Source organism: Numenius arquata, chromosome Z, assembly GCF_964106895.1.
Source record: "Numenius arquata chromosome Z, bNumArq3.hap1.1, whole genome shotgun sequence".
NCBI lineage: Eukaryota > Metazoa > Chordata > Aves > Charadriiformes > Scolopacidae > Numenius > Numenius arquata.
Window position 1 is genome coordinate 85,089,035 of NC_133616.1, and position 17,336 is coordinate 85,106,370.

At 51.9% G+C, this 17,336-nt stretch overlaps 1 protein-coding gene across 7 annotated transcripts in view; it reads right to left on the reverse strand.

Moving 5' to 3' along the window:
- PAX5 (paired box 5) overlaps positions 1-17,336 on the reverse strand; it is a 135,546-nt gene that overhangs the window by 27,906 nt on the left and 90,304 nt on the right. For 4 of the 7 annotated variants that reach the window (XM_074165794.1, XM_074165789.1, XM_074165788.1 and 1 more), the window contains one exon: positions 834-935. The exons of the other annotated variants lie outside the window; for them this stretch is intronic. In XM_074165794.1, coding sequence (XP_074021895.1) covers positions 834-935 — 102 coding nt within the window. The remainder of the gene's footprint in view (positions 1-833; positions 936-17,336) is intronic. 7 annotated transcript variants of the gene reach the window in all.

Below are 17,336 nucleotides of genomic sequence, written 5' to 3' on the forward strand. Positions count from 1 at the left end.
GCTTTCCCTCATATCCAGGAGTGTCTGCCACATGCAGACCAAAGCCAGCAGAGTCTGGGGACAAATCCCAGAGATTCTTTCAGGCTGAAATAAGTGCATGGATTTTCCACCAGCATCTGACCTCCGCCAGCTAAGTGCTCCCACCGCTGCACAGGCACCACTGCTCTCTGCCAGCACACCAGTGTCACCCACAGATCAGCAGATGAAGGGTGGCACTGGTGACATTACTGGTGACACTGGTGACATTACCACAGACCCTGCTCTGCCCACCCCGGGCACCTGCGCACCCTCCGCTCCCACTGGCCACACGGGCAAGTGCTGACCACCGGCCAGCTCATGCCAGCCAGCATTTCTCACCCCAAGGCTCCAAAAGGGGATGGAAATTACAGAAATGCAGTTCCCTGAGGACAACTCCGTGTCACCCAGGAGTCAGCCAGGACGGGCATAGTTTTGCACAGAGGAATGTTGAGGTCGGGACACGTCCCTCACCGTAGGGACATGGCACGGAGGGACACAGCGCACTGGGAGAAAACAGGGGGGTTACAGCAAAACCTGTGTCAAACACGGAGAGCTCAGAATGGTCCAAAATGGAGGTTGGGGGATCCTTCAGCATCCCGGTGGCAGTGTAGTGGCCAGGCTGTCTCCACACCAGGGAGCCTGGTCCTCCCTCACTCAGCATCGCTCTCACTCCCCTTCCCCTTCAGCCCCGCAGCCTCTGCCTCCCGCTCGCCTTGGCACAGAGCATCCTCTGAGTGCCGCACTTTCCTCCTGAAATGCTGTCTTTTTCCTTCCCTTTATTTTTTTTTTTTTTTCTCCCCATTTTGAAGACTCACCAGGCACCATTCCTGTCAGCGCCGGAGCGGAGTAGCTGCCCTGTCCAGCAGGCGGGACGTGCGGCGGGTATCCTGGGAGGGTTGTGCTTGCCAGCTCGCGACCTGAGAAATCAAACCAACAAATCACCACGTGAGCGTCGCGCAACGAGCGGACACGGTTTTACATTTCCCCGAGCGCCCGGAACACAGCCATGCATTTGTCATCGCGGCTCGGCGAGGGCCAGCGTGGGATTTCCAGCCTGGCAGGGAGGGCAGGGACGGCTTTGCTTTCTCTACGAGCTGCCACAGAGTTCCGTCGAAGTGAGAGATGGGAAGGGGGAAGAGCAGAGCTCCGTGGGGAGAGGAAAGCGCCCGCCTGAACTCCGGCTGCTCGCCCCTATTCCCAAGTTCCTCCAAAGCTCAGATTTGTAAAGTCAGAAACAGCAAAATGTGAAATAACACTGATCTTAATGACACTTTCTCAGAAAACTCTCTGAGAAATCACAGTGCACGGGCTGATGGCTCGCAGAGATCTAAATACAAAGCAGGACATTGTTTTTATCTCTTATTAAAGCCAGTGAAAAAAATAAAAGAAAAAAAGAACAGAACAAACAAAAGACATTGAGACATGAAGAGTGTTTAAAATACAGTTTGCTGTGGTGCCAGAAGAAGGCTCGGATTCGCAGACACAGCCTGATGTGGCACTCTTTACTTAGACCGCAGAAACATGTCTTTTTATCCAAGTACCCACAGGTCTTCCATGGAAATAACCCCGGGGAAAGCACGCAGTGCTCTGTCCCCCTGTGCCCCCCAACCGGGGAGCAGGGGTCCTCCCCTGCACCCCTTCACCTGCTCTGCCCACCACTGACCAGAAGAAATGCAGAGATCCTCGTGCTCAAATTGTTTTAAGTAGGCATTTGATTTTATGACGGTGATTTGTTCAAGTCTCTAGAGCTTGGAGAGATGGAAACTAAATGTTTTCCCAGGAGCCAAAACCATTTTTAAACTTTTTTGGTTGGCAGAGATTTTGAGCCACGATTTCATTTCAAACTGATCTAAAAATAAAATTGTAAAATCTTTCTCTTTTTTTGTTAACATTGAAGAAATGAGATCTCATCTGATGAGATGAGAGACGGGAACGCAAGTTACTGCAAATTGCTGCTCACCACCCCCAGGTCATGGCCACCGAGGCCGCTTCCCCCACCGCCCCCGCCAGAGGAAGGGGTCCATGCCGAGATGCCAGCGGTGCCGGGCGTCGCTGCTGCAATCTCTCAGCACGTGCCCCACTTTCCTCGGCGCTCCGCATCCACAAATCGGGAGGCGCGCCGTTCCTCCCAGGCCATTCCTACAGAATATTTATGGTGCATCCACATCCTGAAAGAATTTAAGGTTCAAAACAATTGATTAATTTGCTCTCTGGTTCTAGGGGGAAGGCAGATCCCTCACGGAAGAGCATCATGAATTCCAATTATTCAATGCAGGCAGAAAATGGCTCTTTTAGATTAAATGTTCTCCCCTCGTCACTGCCCTGCTTCCTTCTCTCCCGCACAAAATTAAACTCTGATTCTGTCATCTCTACAGCCTGGAGAGGGCAAAAGTATCTGCGATCTTCTTAAATTTGGTCACAGAAGCAAACGTCACTCCCAGCGCTGGCAGCCCCCAATGAAGGGCTGTCCCTGGCACAAAAAGTGTCTCACAGCCTGACCTCCACGCAGGTTCCGCCACCCAGGAGCCCTCTGTTGACCCAAGAAGGGCCACCAAAAAGGGTTGTTGACCTAAAAAGGGCCACCTTCTTCCATTCCTCAGCAGGGAGGTGTCACCGCGGAATGGCGCAACGCCTGGTCTCCCAGAGGTGCCCAGGTCTGTGGGCAACATCCCCTCCCAACCTGTCCCACACCAACCACTCCCCACGCCATGGTTTCCAGTAGCTATTAAAAAACCCAAACTTTGCCCTACAATTTATTTCAATAAACTGAAATATTACAACATTTTTCATTTTCTCCAAAGCCACTGTCACACCCACCACAGTTAGGATCTTTGTCAACGGCACTGAGTGTCCCGGTTTGAAGTAAAACCGAACCAATTTTCTGTTCTGTAACTTTACATCCTAGCTAGGCCTCCTCTAACTCTCTGAAATTAACGGCATATTGTGGAGAAAACTGCTCGTTCTCAGAATGATAAGCCCAATGTTTGTGCTCCATGCCAAGGAATGGTGTGCAGGGAGGCCCTTGCTTATACTTACTGCTATAACAACCAAGGTCAGCTAATTTCGTTATTTGCCCCTTACAGGGTCGGAAACGGAAAAAACGTGAGGGGTCACATCGGTGGGGAGGAGTGGACAGGAGAGGTGACCCAAACCTGACCAACTGGGGTATTCCATCCCATCTGCCCCATGCTCAGTATAAAGGCTGAGGGATCAAAGGGTCAGCTCTTCCTTCAATGGCCGATGTCCAAAGAGGACTCTGTCTGTTCGTCTGCCTTTGATCCCAATCCGTGTGTTCCTGACTCCAGAGCTGGAATCCAGTTCACATTCATCGCTGAGTCCAGTTTGGGACTTCCCCAGTGCCTGCCGGTGACGTGACTGTCATCCTGGGAGCTTGATACGGTTTTGTATATATTGTATCTATTTCATTATTTTCTTCTTTATTTTTATTTTAATATTAATTCTTCATTAAAGTAATTTAGTTCATTCTAAACTTCTGAATCTTCTTATCTCTTTCTCTCCTCTCTCTCTCTTTTTTTTTGGGGGGGAGAGGGGAGGGGAAGGGCCATCTGTCCGTCTGGTTTCGGTAAATTCGGCCGAAACCACGACACTGAGCAACATAGCCACCACTGGAGACACCAAGGAAAGTAACATCTCAGCTCCTCTGTAAATCAAGACATCGCCACCCATGGTCTGTTCTACAGGTCTGGTCTGGTTTCCTTCACAACCTGCTTCCAAATGAAAAGTTCTGGCATCTGTCGACAAATGTCTACAGCAAGGTCACTGTAGCCAGGCCTCAGGCAGGGCCTGGGAGGTGGCCAAAGGGGGCTGGCAAAGACCAAGTGCTGCAACCCCAACTCTTTCTCTTAATTGTGTCTTTCTCTTCATTGCAATCCTCCCCCTGCCAAAAAAAGGTCCACAGCATCTCTGTCCGCCATGAGATTCCCCCCCACTCTGCCCCAAACTGGCAAGTTTCAATTGCACTGGAATAATTTATTTAAGAGAAACATTAATAACCCTGGCACAAAGAGAGGGTCAGAAGCAGCCTCCACCCCAGAGTGTTCCTGCCCTATGTGAGCAAAGCAGCCAAGAGGAAAAAAATACAGGATCGTAGAATTGCCAAGGTTGGAAGGGACCTTTAAGGTCATTGAGTGCAACCATCAACCCAACACTGACAAACCCACCACTGACCCATGTCCCTCAGCACCACGTCTGCCCAGCTTTTAAATACCTCCAGGACCACAGAGACATAGAGACAAATGTCCTTCCTAAATAATTTTGGTGTGGGCTTTTTAAAGGGTATTTTAGATGCCTAAAGTTGGGTGGCTGTGGGGAGAGCTGTCTCCCTCTCTGCCTCGCTGGCCTGGCACCGGGCAGGACAGAGCAGCTCAGCTGCCAGCTCCAGCCTACAGAGATGCATCACCAGAGCAGAGCCTAGCAGGGCTTTCCAGGAACAACTCCTTGGCACAACACTGTGAAGCCACTGCCTAAATCTTCAGGTACCCAAATAGCTCGCTAAGTCTTGCCATGAGTGGCCTCCCAATGGAGAGGCCAGTAGCCCCAGCAGAGCTGGTACCTTCAGTGGAATCTGCTGGTCTGCAACCAGCATGCCTCCATGACAGGGGGAGAACATGGCAGCTATCATGCCCCTTCCTATGCTCCTCTGGAGGACCCTGCCTTCTCTTTTGCCTGACAGCCTGCTCCTGGCCACCTTGTTGACCTCCTCCACACTGCTGGAGAGCATCTCCAAGGCATCCACCAGTAAGGCAGCTTGGATCCGTTGCTCAGCCAGCACCCAAAGGAGAAAGGTCTTAGGGGGGTGATGGTCTAGACAACCTGTGCAAGGCAGGGGTTGCATTCAAAGCAGATACGATACACTGGGCTTGTGTTACTGAAGGCAGAAAAGGTGCATGTTCTTCGAGCAGGATGCAGTGAGACTGGTACTGTCCTTCCCAGGATGGGAAGCGTGTCCTTTCCCCCATCATGGCTGGGTCCCGATCAAGCTCTATCTCCTCCATAGGTGAACTTGCCGCAGATGTTTCCCACCACACCTGGGGAATGAAGCTCCATTCCTGCACCTTCAGCAGCACCTGGGATACCCCAGGCCCAGCAGGTGAGGAGTTTGAGCCTTCAGCTGGAGTCAACATATCTTGGAGACTCAGGAGAGCATGCAGCAGCCAGGTGTGATGCTGAGGAGCTGGGCTACCACGGCACAAACATGGCATGCTGCTGGTGCCACATGATCCACCACTTTCTTGAAGCATCCTATTTCTACAAGCCAGAGAGCCAAGTGCCACCATCCACCAGGACTGCAACTAAGCCAGAGGCTGGTCTGAGGTAGTTTGATGGAGATAGGATAAAAACAGAAATAACACCAGAAGTGGTGTTTGGACAAAAAATGGGATAATGGAGTTGTCTGTGCTCCACAATCCGTGCTACAGCTTCACATGGACGCATGCAAATAACCCTCTCCGAAAAGCAAAGATGCAGAGTAGAAAAGACCTGAGGTTGAGATGACCGGAGAAGCCTCCATCCTGGAGATGTAATCAAGGGACTCATTTTCAGTTTTAAGTACTGCTACAGAGAAGCTGCTTTCCCTCTCTGAGTCCCAGCTTTTCCATCTCTCCAGTGGAGAAGAAAGTTCACCACTTCCTTGGTGAGCTACTGTGGGTCTGAGGGATCGAGGGTGCTGCAGCATGCTGAACAAGGTGAGGTTTCACACACTCTTCCCACCCAGGTGTGATAGAACAAGGACAGACTGATGGCAGGCAGCAGTGTGCGGTGACAGCATGGAGCTGCGTAGGAGAGGATGGCATGGATGCAGACATGGGGATGGGTACCACACTTCCTATGGGAGGTCACCACCAGCCACTCCATGGGGCTCCCTGGGAGTCCCTGTGTCTACACCATGATTCCTCTGCAGGTGCTGACACACTGCAAGTTTGCAACCCCCACTTCTCCTTCTCCGAGAAAACCACTCAGCCTGGAGCCCCAACTTTCTGCAGCGCCCCAACCAGCCTGCAAGCAGCCACCACCGCTCTTGGGGACCTGCCCGTGATGCTGGATCTGGGGCTTCCCAGCATGGCACCAGCACAGCTGAGCTCCTGTGCCTGCAGAACTCCAGGGGTGCCCACATTTGGGGTTTAGTCAAAGGCTGCTAGGCCTGATTTTCAGAAGTGGTAAATCATAAAACCATAGAATGGTTTAGGTTGGAAGGGACCTTAACGATCATCTAGTTCCAACTAAATACCTGTGAATCCTTTTATTCTCAGCTGGGGGTGTAGATACTCAACAATGGGTAGTCAGGGAAAATTTGTTATTCTTTAAAAGGCTTGAACATGAATTGTTTTACGAAAGTTTCTAAGCATTAGGAAATTAATGAGCAGCATTTACCATAGAATCACAGAATGGTTTGGGTTGGAAAGGACCTTAAAGGTCATCTAGTTCCAACCACCCTGCCATGGGCAGGGACACCTCCCACCAGGTTGCTCAAAGCCCCATCCACTATAAGCCCAAACCACTATTAAGCACTATTCTTAACAGCAACTGCAGTTTTCACACTGAGGTGCCTTATGAGATGTGAATTTGAGAGGGGCAGAGGAGAAAATGAAGAAAAATTATATGTGGCACAGTAAAGTATGGTCTACAGAGCGTGTGACTTACAAAGAATGTTGGGAAAAGGGGAAGTTTTAATGTCTTTGCAAACCCCAAGTGCTCATGAGTGGCCGGGTCACCTGAGGGAGCACATCCAGCTGAAGACACCCAGCTCCATTCCAGATGGAACCGTCTGGAGAGGGGACGGGGCACAGTGAGGGCACCCTGGGGACAGGGAGCACCAGCCCCCATGGCCTTGGGGGAGCGGAGCAAACCCCTCTGCATGTACAGAACCACCATGACCTGACCATGGGGATGAAGCATTGCACATTGTTTTCAGCCTGAATCCCTGCCAGAATTCATCCCATATTACTCCAAAAGCCAGAATATGATGATGCCGAATAACAACAATATAAATTGGCGCTGGGAGACTGGGGGGCACAGCCACGTGTCAAAGTGCTTGGCTCTGCACACAGAAGATACACAGCAAAACATCCGTCCCTCCATTCACCAGGAGCTGGCAGCACGCTCGCGCTGAGAGCAAATTACCATTTCTCCAAAGAAAAAAAAGTGCCAATAAGTAATTTTCTCCCATAAAAGAGATTATTTTGCAGCCAGCGGCAGGAGAGGTCAGCAGTGCTCCTCTGAGCAGGGGTGGCCAGCAGTGCCCAGGCATCAGCAACTGTCCCTGCTGCAGGAGGAGCTGCCCCGAGGCCCGGGAAAAGGGCTCTCCTGTCTCCAAACAATGGTGAAAAAACAGAGAGAACGGTTTAGAAGCGTTCTTCAGTTGTTCTACTTCTAAAAAAAAACAAAACCAAAAGGCAGCAAAGAGCATTTCCAAGTGTGTCTTTGTATACTACTGTGTGTAAACGTGAATCCAATTAACTTCAAATTTAACTACTAATGAAATTATCTCATTTTGCTATCAGCTCAGCTCTCATCCATGGCAGTAATTAACCACTGGGGGTTGTCACTCCCAGACACATGACACAAGGACTTCCCCAAGCTCAGGTGCTTCAAACCCTTGCAGAATTCATTACCCTGACAGTGTGAAAACCCTTCACTTTCAATACCACAGGGCACCAACATGTTTTTTTTCCCTTTATCTAAGTGATTGCCAACAACAGTATGAAAGAAATGAACCCACTGGAGAGGTAATTAATTACTGCAAAGGATACATTAGAAAATGCAGGGGGTTCAGGTGGTGGGGAGGGGGCTCACAGAACCCCTTGGCCGCTGTAACAGACTCACAGAATCACAGAATGCTTTGGGTTGAAAAGGACCTTAAAGCCCCACCAGTGCCACCCCCTGCCCTGGGCAGGGACACCTCCCACCAGACCACGTTGCTCCAAGCCCCCTCCAACCTGGCCTTGAACCCCTCCAGGGATGGGGCAGCCACAGCTTCTCGGGGCAACCTGGGCCAGGCTCTCACCACCCCCACAGCAAAGAACTTCTTCCCCACATCTCATCTCCATCTCCCCTCTTTCAGTGTCAAACCCTTCCCCCTCCTCTTATGGCTCCCGTCCCTCATCAAGAGTCCCTCCCCAGCTTTCCTGGAGCCCCTTGAGGGACTGGAAGGGGCTCCAAGGTCTCCCCGGAGCCTTCTCTTCTCCAGGCTGAACCCCCCCAACTCTCTCAGCCTGTCCTCCCAGCAGAGGGGCTCCAGCCCTCCCATCTTCATGCTTATCAGAACCATGCTCGGCAATTGCGGGGCCAGGGGTTTTCCTGCTGGAGATATGGGGTGGGATGCTCTGGGGGGAACCAAGTCTTCACCTGCTTCTCCACGCCTACCACAGATGTGAAATTGCCATCAGCTCAGGAGCATGGTCAATGATCAGGTGGTGCATTGGGTTAATGGGGTAATCCCACCTTTCTGGAGACAATGATTCAACACCAACAGTCAGCCAGTGCTGGCACATCCCTGTTTCCACTTGCACCCACTTCTGGTGTCACCACAAAGTGAAATGGCCACCCCACGTAGCACATGCCTACATCACGCTCAGCACCAGGTGCTCCATCAGCAGAGACCAGCATCTCCCAAGGGTCCATCTCACATATATGCACCCTGTGCCCAAGGCAGGCCCCCCCCAGACCCACCCACCTGTGCAGAGCAGAGACTCCCCCAGCACCACACAGGGGCTGGTGCCTTCCCTCACTCCTTGTGCCTTTCACAGAATCACAGAATGATAGGGCTTGGAAGGGACCTCTGGAGATCATCCAGGCCAACCCCCTGCCAGAGCAGGTCCACCTACAGCAGGTCCCACAGGTGGATTTTTAATGTCTCCAGAGATGGAGACTCCACCACCTCTCTGGGCAGCCTGTTCCAGGGCTCTGCCACCCTCACAGGAAAGAAGTTACTCCTCATGTTGAGATGGAACTTCTTATGTTCCAGTTTGTGCGCGTTCCCTCTTGTCCTGTCGCCGGGCACCACTGAAAAAAGACTGGCCCCATCCTCCTGACACCCATGCTTTAAGTATTTATAGGCATTGATCAGATCCCCCCTCAGTCTGCTCTTCTCCAGACTGAAAAGACCAATGTGCCTCAGCCTTTCCTCAGCAGAGAGATGTTCTAGCCCCTTAATCATCTTCATAGCCCTTTCCAGCAGTTCCCTGTCCTTCTTGAACTGGGGAGCCCAGAACTGGACCCAGTGCTCCAGATGGGACTCCACAGGGCAGAGCAGAGGGGGAGGATGACCTCCCTCCACCTACTGGCCGCACTCTTCTTGATGCAGCCCAGGATGCCATTGGTCTTCTTGTCCACAAGGGCACATTGCTGGCTCACAGGCATCCTGTTGTCCACCAGGACTCCCACATCTTTCCAGGAAACAATTTTTAAAAAGGGAGATTTCACAGAATGACAGTGGTTGGAAGGGACCTCTGGAGACCACCCGGTCCAACCTCCTGCCAGGGCAGGGTCACCCAGAGCAGGTTGGACAGGAACGTATTCAGGAGGGTTTTGCCTGTCTCCAGAGAAGCAGATAACCAATTTAGGTTTATGCTAAGTGGAGATGAAGAAGTGCCACCGCATCAGCTCACTGTGACCTGCCCACAGGATTGTGTGAGGAGCATCCTTCCAGCACCGTCCCATTGGGTCTGCAGGAAGCCCCCACACAGCAGGAACGCTGACGCTGGCTGCGGCAGGGACGCTGTATATCCACTACAGCAGTGCACCAGCGGAATGGGCAAACCCCTTCCAAAAGGCATCCGAGATGGATGGATAGGACTTGGCTGTCAGCTCCCTCCGAGATGAACTCGTGTGGTCTCCGAGGCCTCACACTGTGATGGGAGAACGTCAGTGCCTGCCCCGGCTCCTGGCCCTGGCATGTGGCACCGCCTTCCTCAAGGGCAAGATGTTGGTAGCAGAGGAAGGGACCCTCACCAGTGCTGCTCTGCCACCGGGACCCCCAGGAGAGTCCTGTTGCCCCTGGGAGCCAGGACACATGGATCTTCCCCGGCAGTGCCTTACAGCCAGGGGTGCATTTGCCCAATACCAGAGAAAACGAAAATCAGTGATTGGCAGAGATGGTGTTTTGGGAGCCACCTCGTCTCTGGAAGCAAACCCAAATTTCCAGCCTGCTTCAGTCAAACTCGTTACCAGAACTGACCTTTATTTTGAAAAATCCAGCTCCCACTAAGACCAGCTCTTCCTTTGCCCAGTGAAGATTTTTTGGCAATGCTAACCAAGACCAGGTTGGATGGGGCTTTGAGCAACCTGCTCTGGTGGAAGGTATCCCTTCCCAGGGCAGGGGGGTTGGAACTCAATGATCTTTAAGGTATCTTCTAAACCAAGCCATTCTATGATTTTATGATTCTAACCCTGTTGTTTCCATCATTATCCTAAAGAAAATGTTTTGGCCAAACGCACAACCCCATTAGCAGGAAAGGACCTGACAAGCTCCACCACCAGCTCCTTCTCCCCAGGGTCACACCCAGGGTCTGGTTGGGGTGGTGGAGCTCCCCAAACCAGAAACCAGCATGTCTTAAGAAAATTATCTGGTTTTATCATGTAGGAGACACGACTCTGCGCTGGACACCACAGCAGCACCGTTACCACCTTGGGTCCAGAGCCACGTGCCCCGGCGTTGGGTCCAGCCCAACCCCCTCTCAGACACTGCATCCAGCAGGATCGCATCCCACCCCGTTACACCGGGAAAGGAGACACCGCACCCCGACACACCGAAATGCTGCTGCTAACGAATAACCTCCCCCCCGTGCTCTTCTTAGCTCTGTTTGTGGGCATCAGAGCCAGCGCGGTGTGCTTACCACGATGAGTTACCTCTGCTGCACCTAATTAGAGGCAGATAAAACAGTGGTAACACACAGATCACCTGTAATGATTTTGCTGACTCGATTATTCTTCTGACAATTAGCTCTGGTTGCCAAAGCCTCGCAGGAATGTCAAAGTCTACTTCCTACAAAGCAGGTAATGTCACAGGTGTGACCATGAAATCAATAATGAGGCATAGCTCTTGCAGAGGGCATCCAGGTCAGATGGAACAGCCCTTAAATTAAACATTGATAAGCAGAACACAATTATCCATCATGTTTAAGTGCCTGCGTGAAATTAGCAGCCGGGGAATGGGAGCAGTGGGGGAAAGATTAGTGGTGGAGGTACTGAAATGCTCAGTGTCCACCGTGACTGGGGCTGCAAGGGCTGGTGACAGCAGCACCATCATCTGCTATCAGAGCCATAAAATTCAGATTAAGCACATTGCGCTGAAACAGGGGTTGCAGATGTGAGTCTGTTTTTTTCTCCTCACCTGCAAGGCAGCAGCAGATGTCTGAAGGAGCCCAGGGCTGCCCTGCCTGGCAGGTGTCTTTCCTACTCTTCCCACTGACACTTTTAAAATGCTTTTAAAAAAGAGGCAGGGCAGGAAGAAGGAAGGAAGAACAGTACTTTCCGGTAGAGCAAAAATGCGGGGGAGAAGTACAGACAAATACTCCCGTCTGTTTTCTCTGCAGTTTCTAAGCAGGAGTCCTGGAGCTGCAGAGTGCTCTGCCCTCAGCCTCGTCTCTTCGGGGCAATCTCTCTCAGATGCTGCTGCATAAAGCTCCCATCCCATCTTCCTTGCAGCCATAGGGCCCTTGCACCCTACGAGCAACCCAACAGTCCATCTTCTAACGTATTCTGTAGGGTTGCAGGTACAAGGAGGCTTTGTCTGCAGGCTTGAGCTGAGCTGCACCCTGTCACACACCTCAACTACTCAAAGCCTGCCTGGGTTCTCCCCTCCTGTAACACATGCAAAGTTAGAAATCCCCAGGTTGACCCTCCTTTAAGGCACACACGCACATGGAGTGCCCAGGAGGAGACATCTGTAGGGAGACTAGAAGATACCCTGGGTGGACAATGTCTCTGCAAGAGCCCATCCCTATTCCAGTTCTTGTGTGGCCAACACTTAGTCATGTATTAAGATGTGTCAGCTTTATTTAACTTCTCCCTGGCTCCCAGTAAGTGAAACCATCACTCCTTGCAAACTTTCCCTTCCTCCAGCTCAGGGAGTGCATGGGGACAGCAGGCAGAGTGGTGGCCCGGGCGCAGCAAGACACAGAGTGGCCAGGTCTCAGGTGCCCAGTTAAGTGCAAGGAGGGATGTGGGGAGGGGTGGGGAAGAGTGGCAGACAGCTGGAGAGCGTCCCACCACACTCTGGGTGCACAACACCACCAACCCCAGAGAGGACAATTCTCCACCACTAGTGCTTCATCAATCACAGCATCATAGAATCACAGAGTGCTTTGGGTTGAAAAGGACCTTAAAGCCCCCCCAGTGACACCCCCTGCCCTGGGCAGGGACACCTCCCACCAGACCACGTTGCTCCAAGCCCCCTCCAACCTGGCCTTGAACCCCTCCAGGGATGGGGCAGCCACAGCTTCTCGGGGCAACCTGGGCCAGGCTCTCACCACCCTCACAGCAAAGAAATTCTCCCCCAGATCTCATCTCCATCTCCCCTCTTTCAGTGTCAAACCCTTCCCTTTCATCCCATGGCTCCCTCCCCGGCCCCGATCAAGAGTCCCTCCCCATCTCTCCTGTAGGCCTCCTTTAATCAAGAGGGCACCAAGAGGAAGGGATGGCAGATGGAGTTAAGCATGAGAAAGATGAGACCTTGTGGGAGGACACACCCATTAAATCCCTTCTGTGGGGTTGTTCCCCTCCCACACCTGCCTGGAGAACCGCAGAGGAGCAGCAGGGCAGAAGCAGCACCCCACAGGAGAGGATCCTTGGGGAAGGCTGCAGCCCACTGGGTACAGCCTGCAGGTTTCACAACACTCGTCCCTGCGTGCTCAAAACCTTTGAACATCCCTGTTCCTGAGGAGCAGAGTCATCCCCAGAGGAGGGGGCCAACAGCCAGGGCTGGCAGCACCAGTGCACCAAGTGTTTGCTCAAACACGGTGACGTGGAGGAAAAGCATCCTCTGACACCGTATCAGCGCAGAAAAACAGGGGTCAGCAGCTCTGGGCAAACACGCAGCTTCCTGAGGTCACCAAGGTGTGATCTCCAGGTCGAAGGTGCTGTACGGGACCAACACAGGAGCTGAGTGCTACCCAAAGCACAATCCTGGATGGGAGGTCTCGCATCTCACCACCACCACTGCTCCGACCCATCAACGGCATCACCCCCACTGGAAGCCACTGTGGGCTCCAGCCAGCGTGTCCAGCTCTCTTGAGTCAATGTCAGCAATGTCCGCTCATTAAATAAAATTAGGGGAAATAAAAGGAAGGGGAAAGCAAAGCGTGGCAGAAAAGCCGGCTCAGGACCAGGGCCCACTGGGCCAGTGCTAGGGTGTCCATGGCAGACCACAGCCCTCAGGTTTGCCTTTACACTAGAACCAGCCAAGACCTTTTTTAACAAAACCTTCTCATTAAGAGACAGAAACGCCCCACAAAACCTGAACTGTAGAAAGCTGGAGTTTATGCAAGCAGAGAGGCTGTTCCTTTGGGCATTTTGACACCAAAAGCTTCTGGGAAAATCTTTGAAGATGTTAGATTTCATTTTCCTTTAAAAAAAACCAAACCAACTCATTTTCAAGTTTGAAATGGTTTGGATATGTAAAATGTAAGCTGCTGAGGACACATACAAAAATTGGTCCAAATGAAAACAAGAGGTGCACACTCCTCTGGGCTAGTTTTACATTGCTGACTACTTTCAGCTGTTAAACTTTCCTCAGATTTGGGGTTTTTTTACTAGGAAATAGGCCTGAAAAAAGAAAAATCTCAAATATTTTCACAGAGGAGGAAACCCCATTTTCTGCCAGTGTCAGATTTAAGGACTTCTCAGCATCCGTCAGCAGTCACGGGGTCTGCAGGGCTCTGCCACAGCCAAGGGAGGTGGGACCCACGTGTGCTCAGCCCGCATCCTCCTGAGGACCCCAAAAAGGGCTATGAGGGCACAAGGACCAGACAGCCTGAGTTGGGCTAAGCTCCCGGTCCAGGGCTCAGTCCCTCACCACTGTGGAGGAGAAGCATCTCCCCAGACCTGGGCTCCAAGAGCAGGGGAAGGCAGCTCCTCCTGGTCCCAGCAGGACAGGGTCTGCTGGTGGGAAAAACGCAATCGCAAAGACAAGGCCACTGTGTGCTTAACGCTGAAATTCCTGGAGATAATCATATGATTTTTGGGTCTGGTCACCCCTTCTCTTCACTCAGAGATGAAGTGAGAACTGGCATCCCCCTGTGCCAGGTGACAGCGAGGAGGGGACAGAGACTTTGTTGAAAACAGCCTGAAATGGGCATTTTTCTGGTGGGTATGTTTCCCTGTCTGCATTTCCAGGGCTCACGATGCAAGAGGGAAGCAGCAAAACTGCCGACAATTAGCACCTGGGAACTGATAAAGCCATGCGAGGGAAGCCAAGCACCAGCTTCCACGGGCTCCGAAGGAAAACTGACCCAGGAGACGCAGCCTGGAGGGACAGACAGATGGATGTGCAGAGGTGAGCCCAGCACAGAGACACGGACGGGCTTCTCCTTCAGCTCTGGTGGAGCTGCTGCCACTAATTACACCCACCTACAGCTCCCAGTCTTCCAAAAGGGATTCGCTGCAGACCCAGCACTCTGCTCGGCAACCTGCCTTCATTTGGAAATGACATCAAGTGCTGCCTTCAAAGGCAAAAAACCCCATGTGTCTACTTATCTAAGAGACCAGTTAGCCTCCTCCTGTCAAACGGACGTGTTAAACGGGGAGAGAGAAGAAATCTCACATAAAAATAATGGGCTTACCACCATGGCAGATCTTAGCCTAGAAAATACTCTTTTTCGGACAAGTGCAGCTCATCGTGCAGTGTATTTCACAAGCAGCAAGGAAATGAAACTTTATGTTAAAATAGGAATAATAAAACCAACTTCAAATAGTTCAAATAAATGCACCAGAACACAAAACCAAAAGTCCAAAAAAAAAAAAAAATCCCTAAACAAAACACTGCTTCCTGTTAAAATGCAGAAAGTGCCAGTCTGGCTGTTTTTCTGCCACTGTGTAACATGCTCCTGCACTTCATGTCCCCTCGCATCTCAGGTCTGAATGGCCCTTACACACCTCACCACCACTGCCAAATTAAAGATGGGGTTTTTTCATCCCATTATTTCTAAAATGTACTCCAGCCAGCACACTACATGCAATGAATGAAAGAACGAGGAGAATTAAACCACGCAATGAAACAGCTTTCTGACGAATAAAGCTATGGAAATTTTAGGCTCCATTTACTTCTCAATCTAATTTTGCCCTCCAATGCACATTATGTCTGAAATGGGATCTCATGTGGTTTGATCAGTGCTCTTAACGCATGCAGAAGCAACATATTCCCTTTATTGTTGTTTCCTTTCTGCTGCACAGCAATACTTCTAATAAAAGCGGCGCAGCGGGCTCTGTGAGACTCTCTCTACAGTAATCACCGTGCTGCAGGAAAGCCGCAGGATGACCAGGAGGACCAGCAGCTGGAAAAGTTTGTGGCCCCATGGAATCCACGTTCCTGCCAATGCAGAGCTACCTGCCTGGTGCACTGCAAAAAACACGACATCGACAGAGTTATGACAAGATGTTTAAATAAAATATTTCTTCCTTTTGCTTCCTTTCCAGTGTTTGAATTTCTGGATACACTCAGAAGCTATTTTTTAGCCTTTCTTTGCAACCAAGGGGACTGGAAAGCTCCTATGTGTTTGTGAAGAATTAAAAACTCCTTTCGCTGTGACAGGACTCTAGACACTGGAGCTACAAAGGAAAAAAATGCTATGAGCTACGGGGTGAAAACAGGAGCATTGTCAGCATTTTACTGTGGAGCCTTGGATGCTCCTGGAATCTGTGCATGGATACGCGTGGGGAGAGCTGGCTGGCCTCCAACGTCTCCCTCCTCCAGAAATGAAAATCCAGCACCTCTTCAACCCACGCTGCAGCTTCATGCCTCTCTGGCAAATATTTAGCAGTTAATAAAAGGGACACCTTTAACAGCCCTGACGAGGGTGGGTGGTCCCCTGTTCTCCAGTTCCCTCACTGGTTCCAAAGCTTTTGCTGTGGCTCCTGAGGATGAGGAGCTGCTCACAGGGGAGAGCATCCCTCACTTGGACTGAGATGTGCAAGATGTACTATGGAGACACTTGGACACCTTCCATGGTGCCACGGCAGGGCTCGAGGAAAGGCACGGTGATGGCCCCTCCACCAGCCTCCACCACCAGGGAGGTCCCTGAAGAGCATCCAAGAACAGTGGCAGCCACCATGGCCTGTTGCCTCCTGGTACTGCTGCTGCTGGGAGAGGAGCAACCACTACCAGGGGGACACCGGGCTGTGACATGGGCTTGGCCCAAAAACATGACATGTTTTTGACATGACATGGCCCAAAAAGGCTGGGCTGGTACAAGTGTCACTCTGGAGCATCTCCAGCGAGGAGCAGCAGGCAGGGCAGCCCACCTCCTCCTCCCAGCCCAGTAGCTCAGGGGACACTGTCCCTAGGTCTGAGGGGTGCGTATGGGAGACCAGGAAGGGTCCTGGGAGACCAGGAAGGATTCCAGGAGACCAGGAAGGATTCCAGGAGCCCAGAAAGTCTGTGCTGGGGTTCTACTGAGCCCCAGGTCCCTGCTGCAACCTGCAGGGCTGGGATGATGCTGGTGGGGAAGGGGCTTCATGGTCCCCTGGGAGCTGGGGGAGAGCCAGCAGGAGGTATGGCAGCAGCCCGGTGGGACGAAGACCAGGCCACCCCGGGGGGAGAAGGAGGAGGTTGTGGCTTTCCAGTCACCTTGAGGTGACAGCAGTGACATCCAGAGGGCTTTCGGGAGCAGTGAGAGCAGGAGGAGAATCCCAGAAGCCATGCAGACCTGCCCAGGTGTGAATCTCAAACCCAACCATCGAAATCCTTCACCAATTCCCATCCCAAAGACCGAGGGTGTGCCAGGGGTGACATCGCCCCCGGTGCCACGGTGTGTCCATCCAGGTACAGGGCACCCAATGGCCAGCAGCGCCCGGTGGCAGCGGGGCACCAGGGGCTGCCAAAGCTCAGTGAGAAGCCAGACGAGCCAGGTCTTCGCCATCCCACCCATTCCAGTGCAGACAGACACCTCCCAGTGCAAGGCAGCCACAGGAGCATTGACATAGGCCAGCATCACCCCAAATCGGAAAGACGGGAGGATATTGGCAATCAGCTATTCAGCTTACGAGATAAGCACAGAGAGGGAAAAAAAAGAAAGCCAACAGCTTCCACTGGTCTCTTTTGTGGAGACATTAAACCCATGCTGAAATCTTCCATCTCGCAAGAA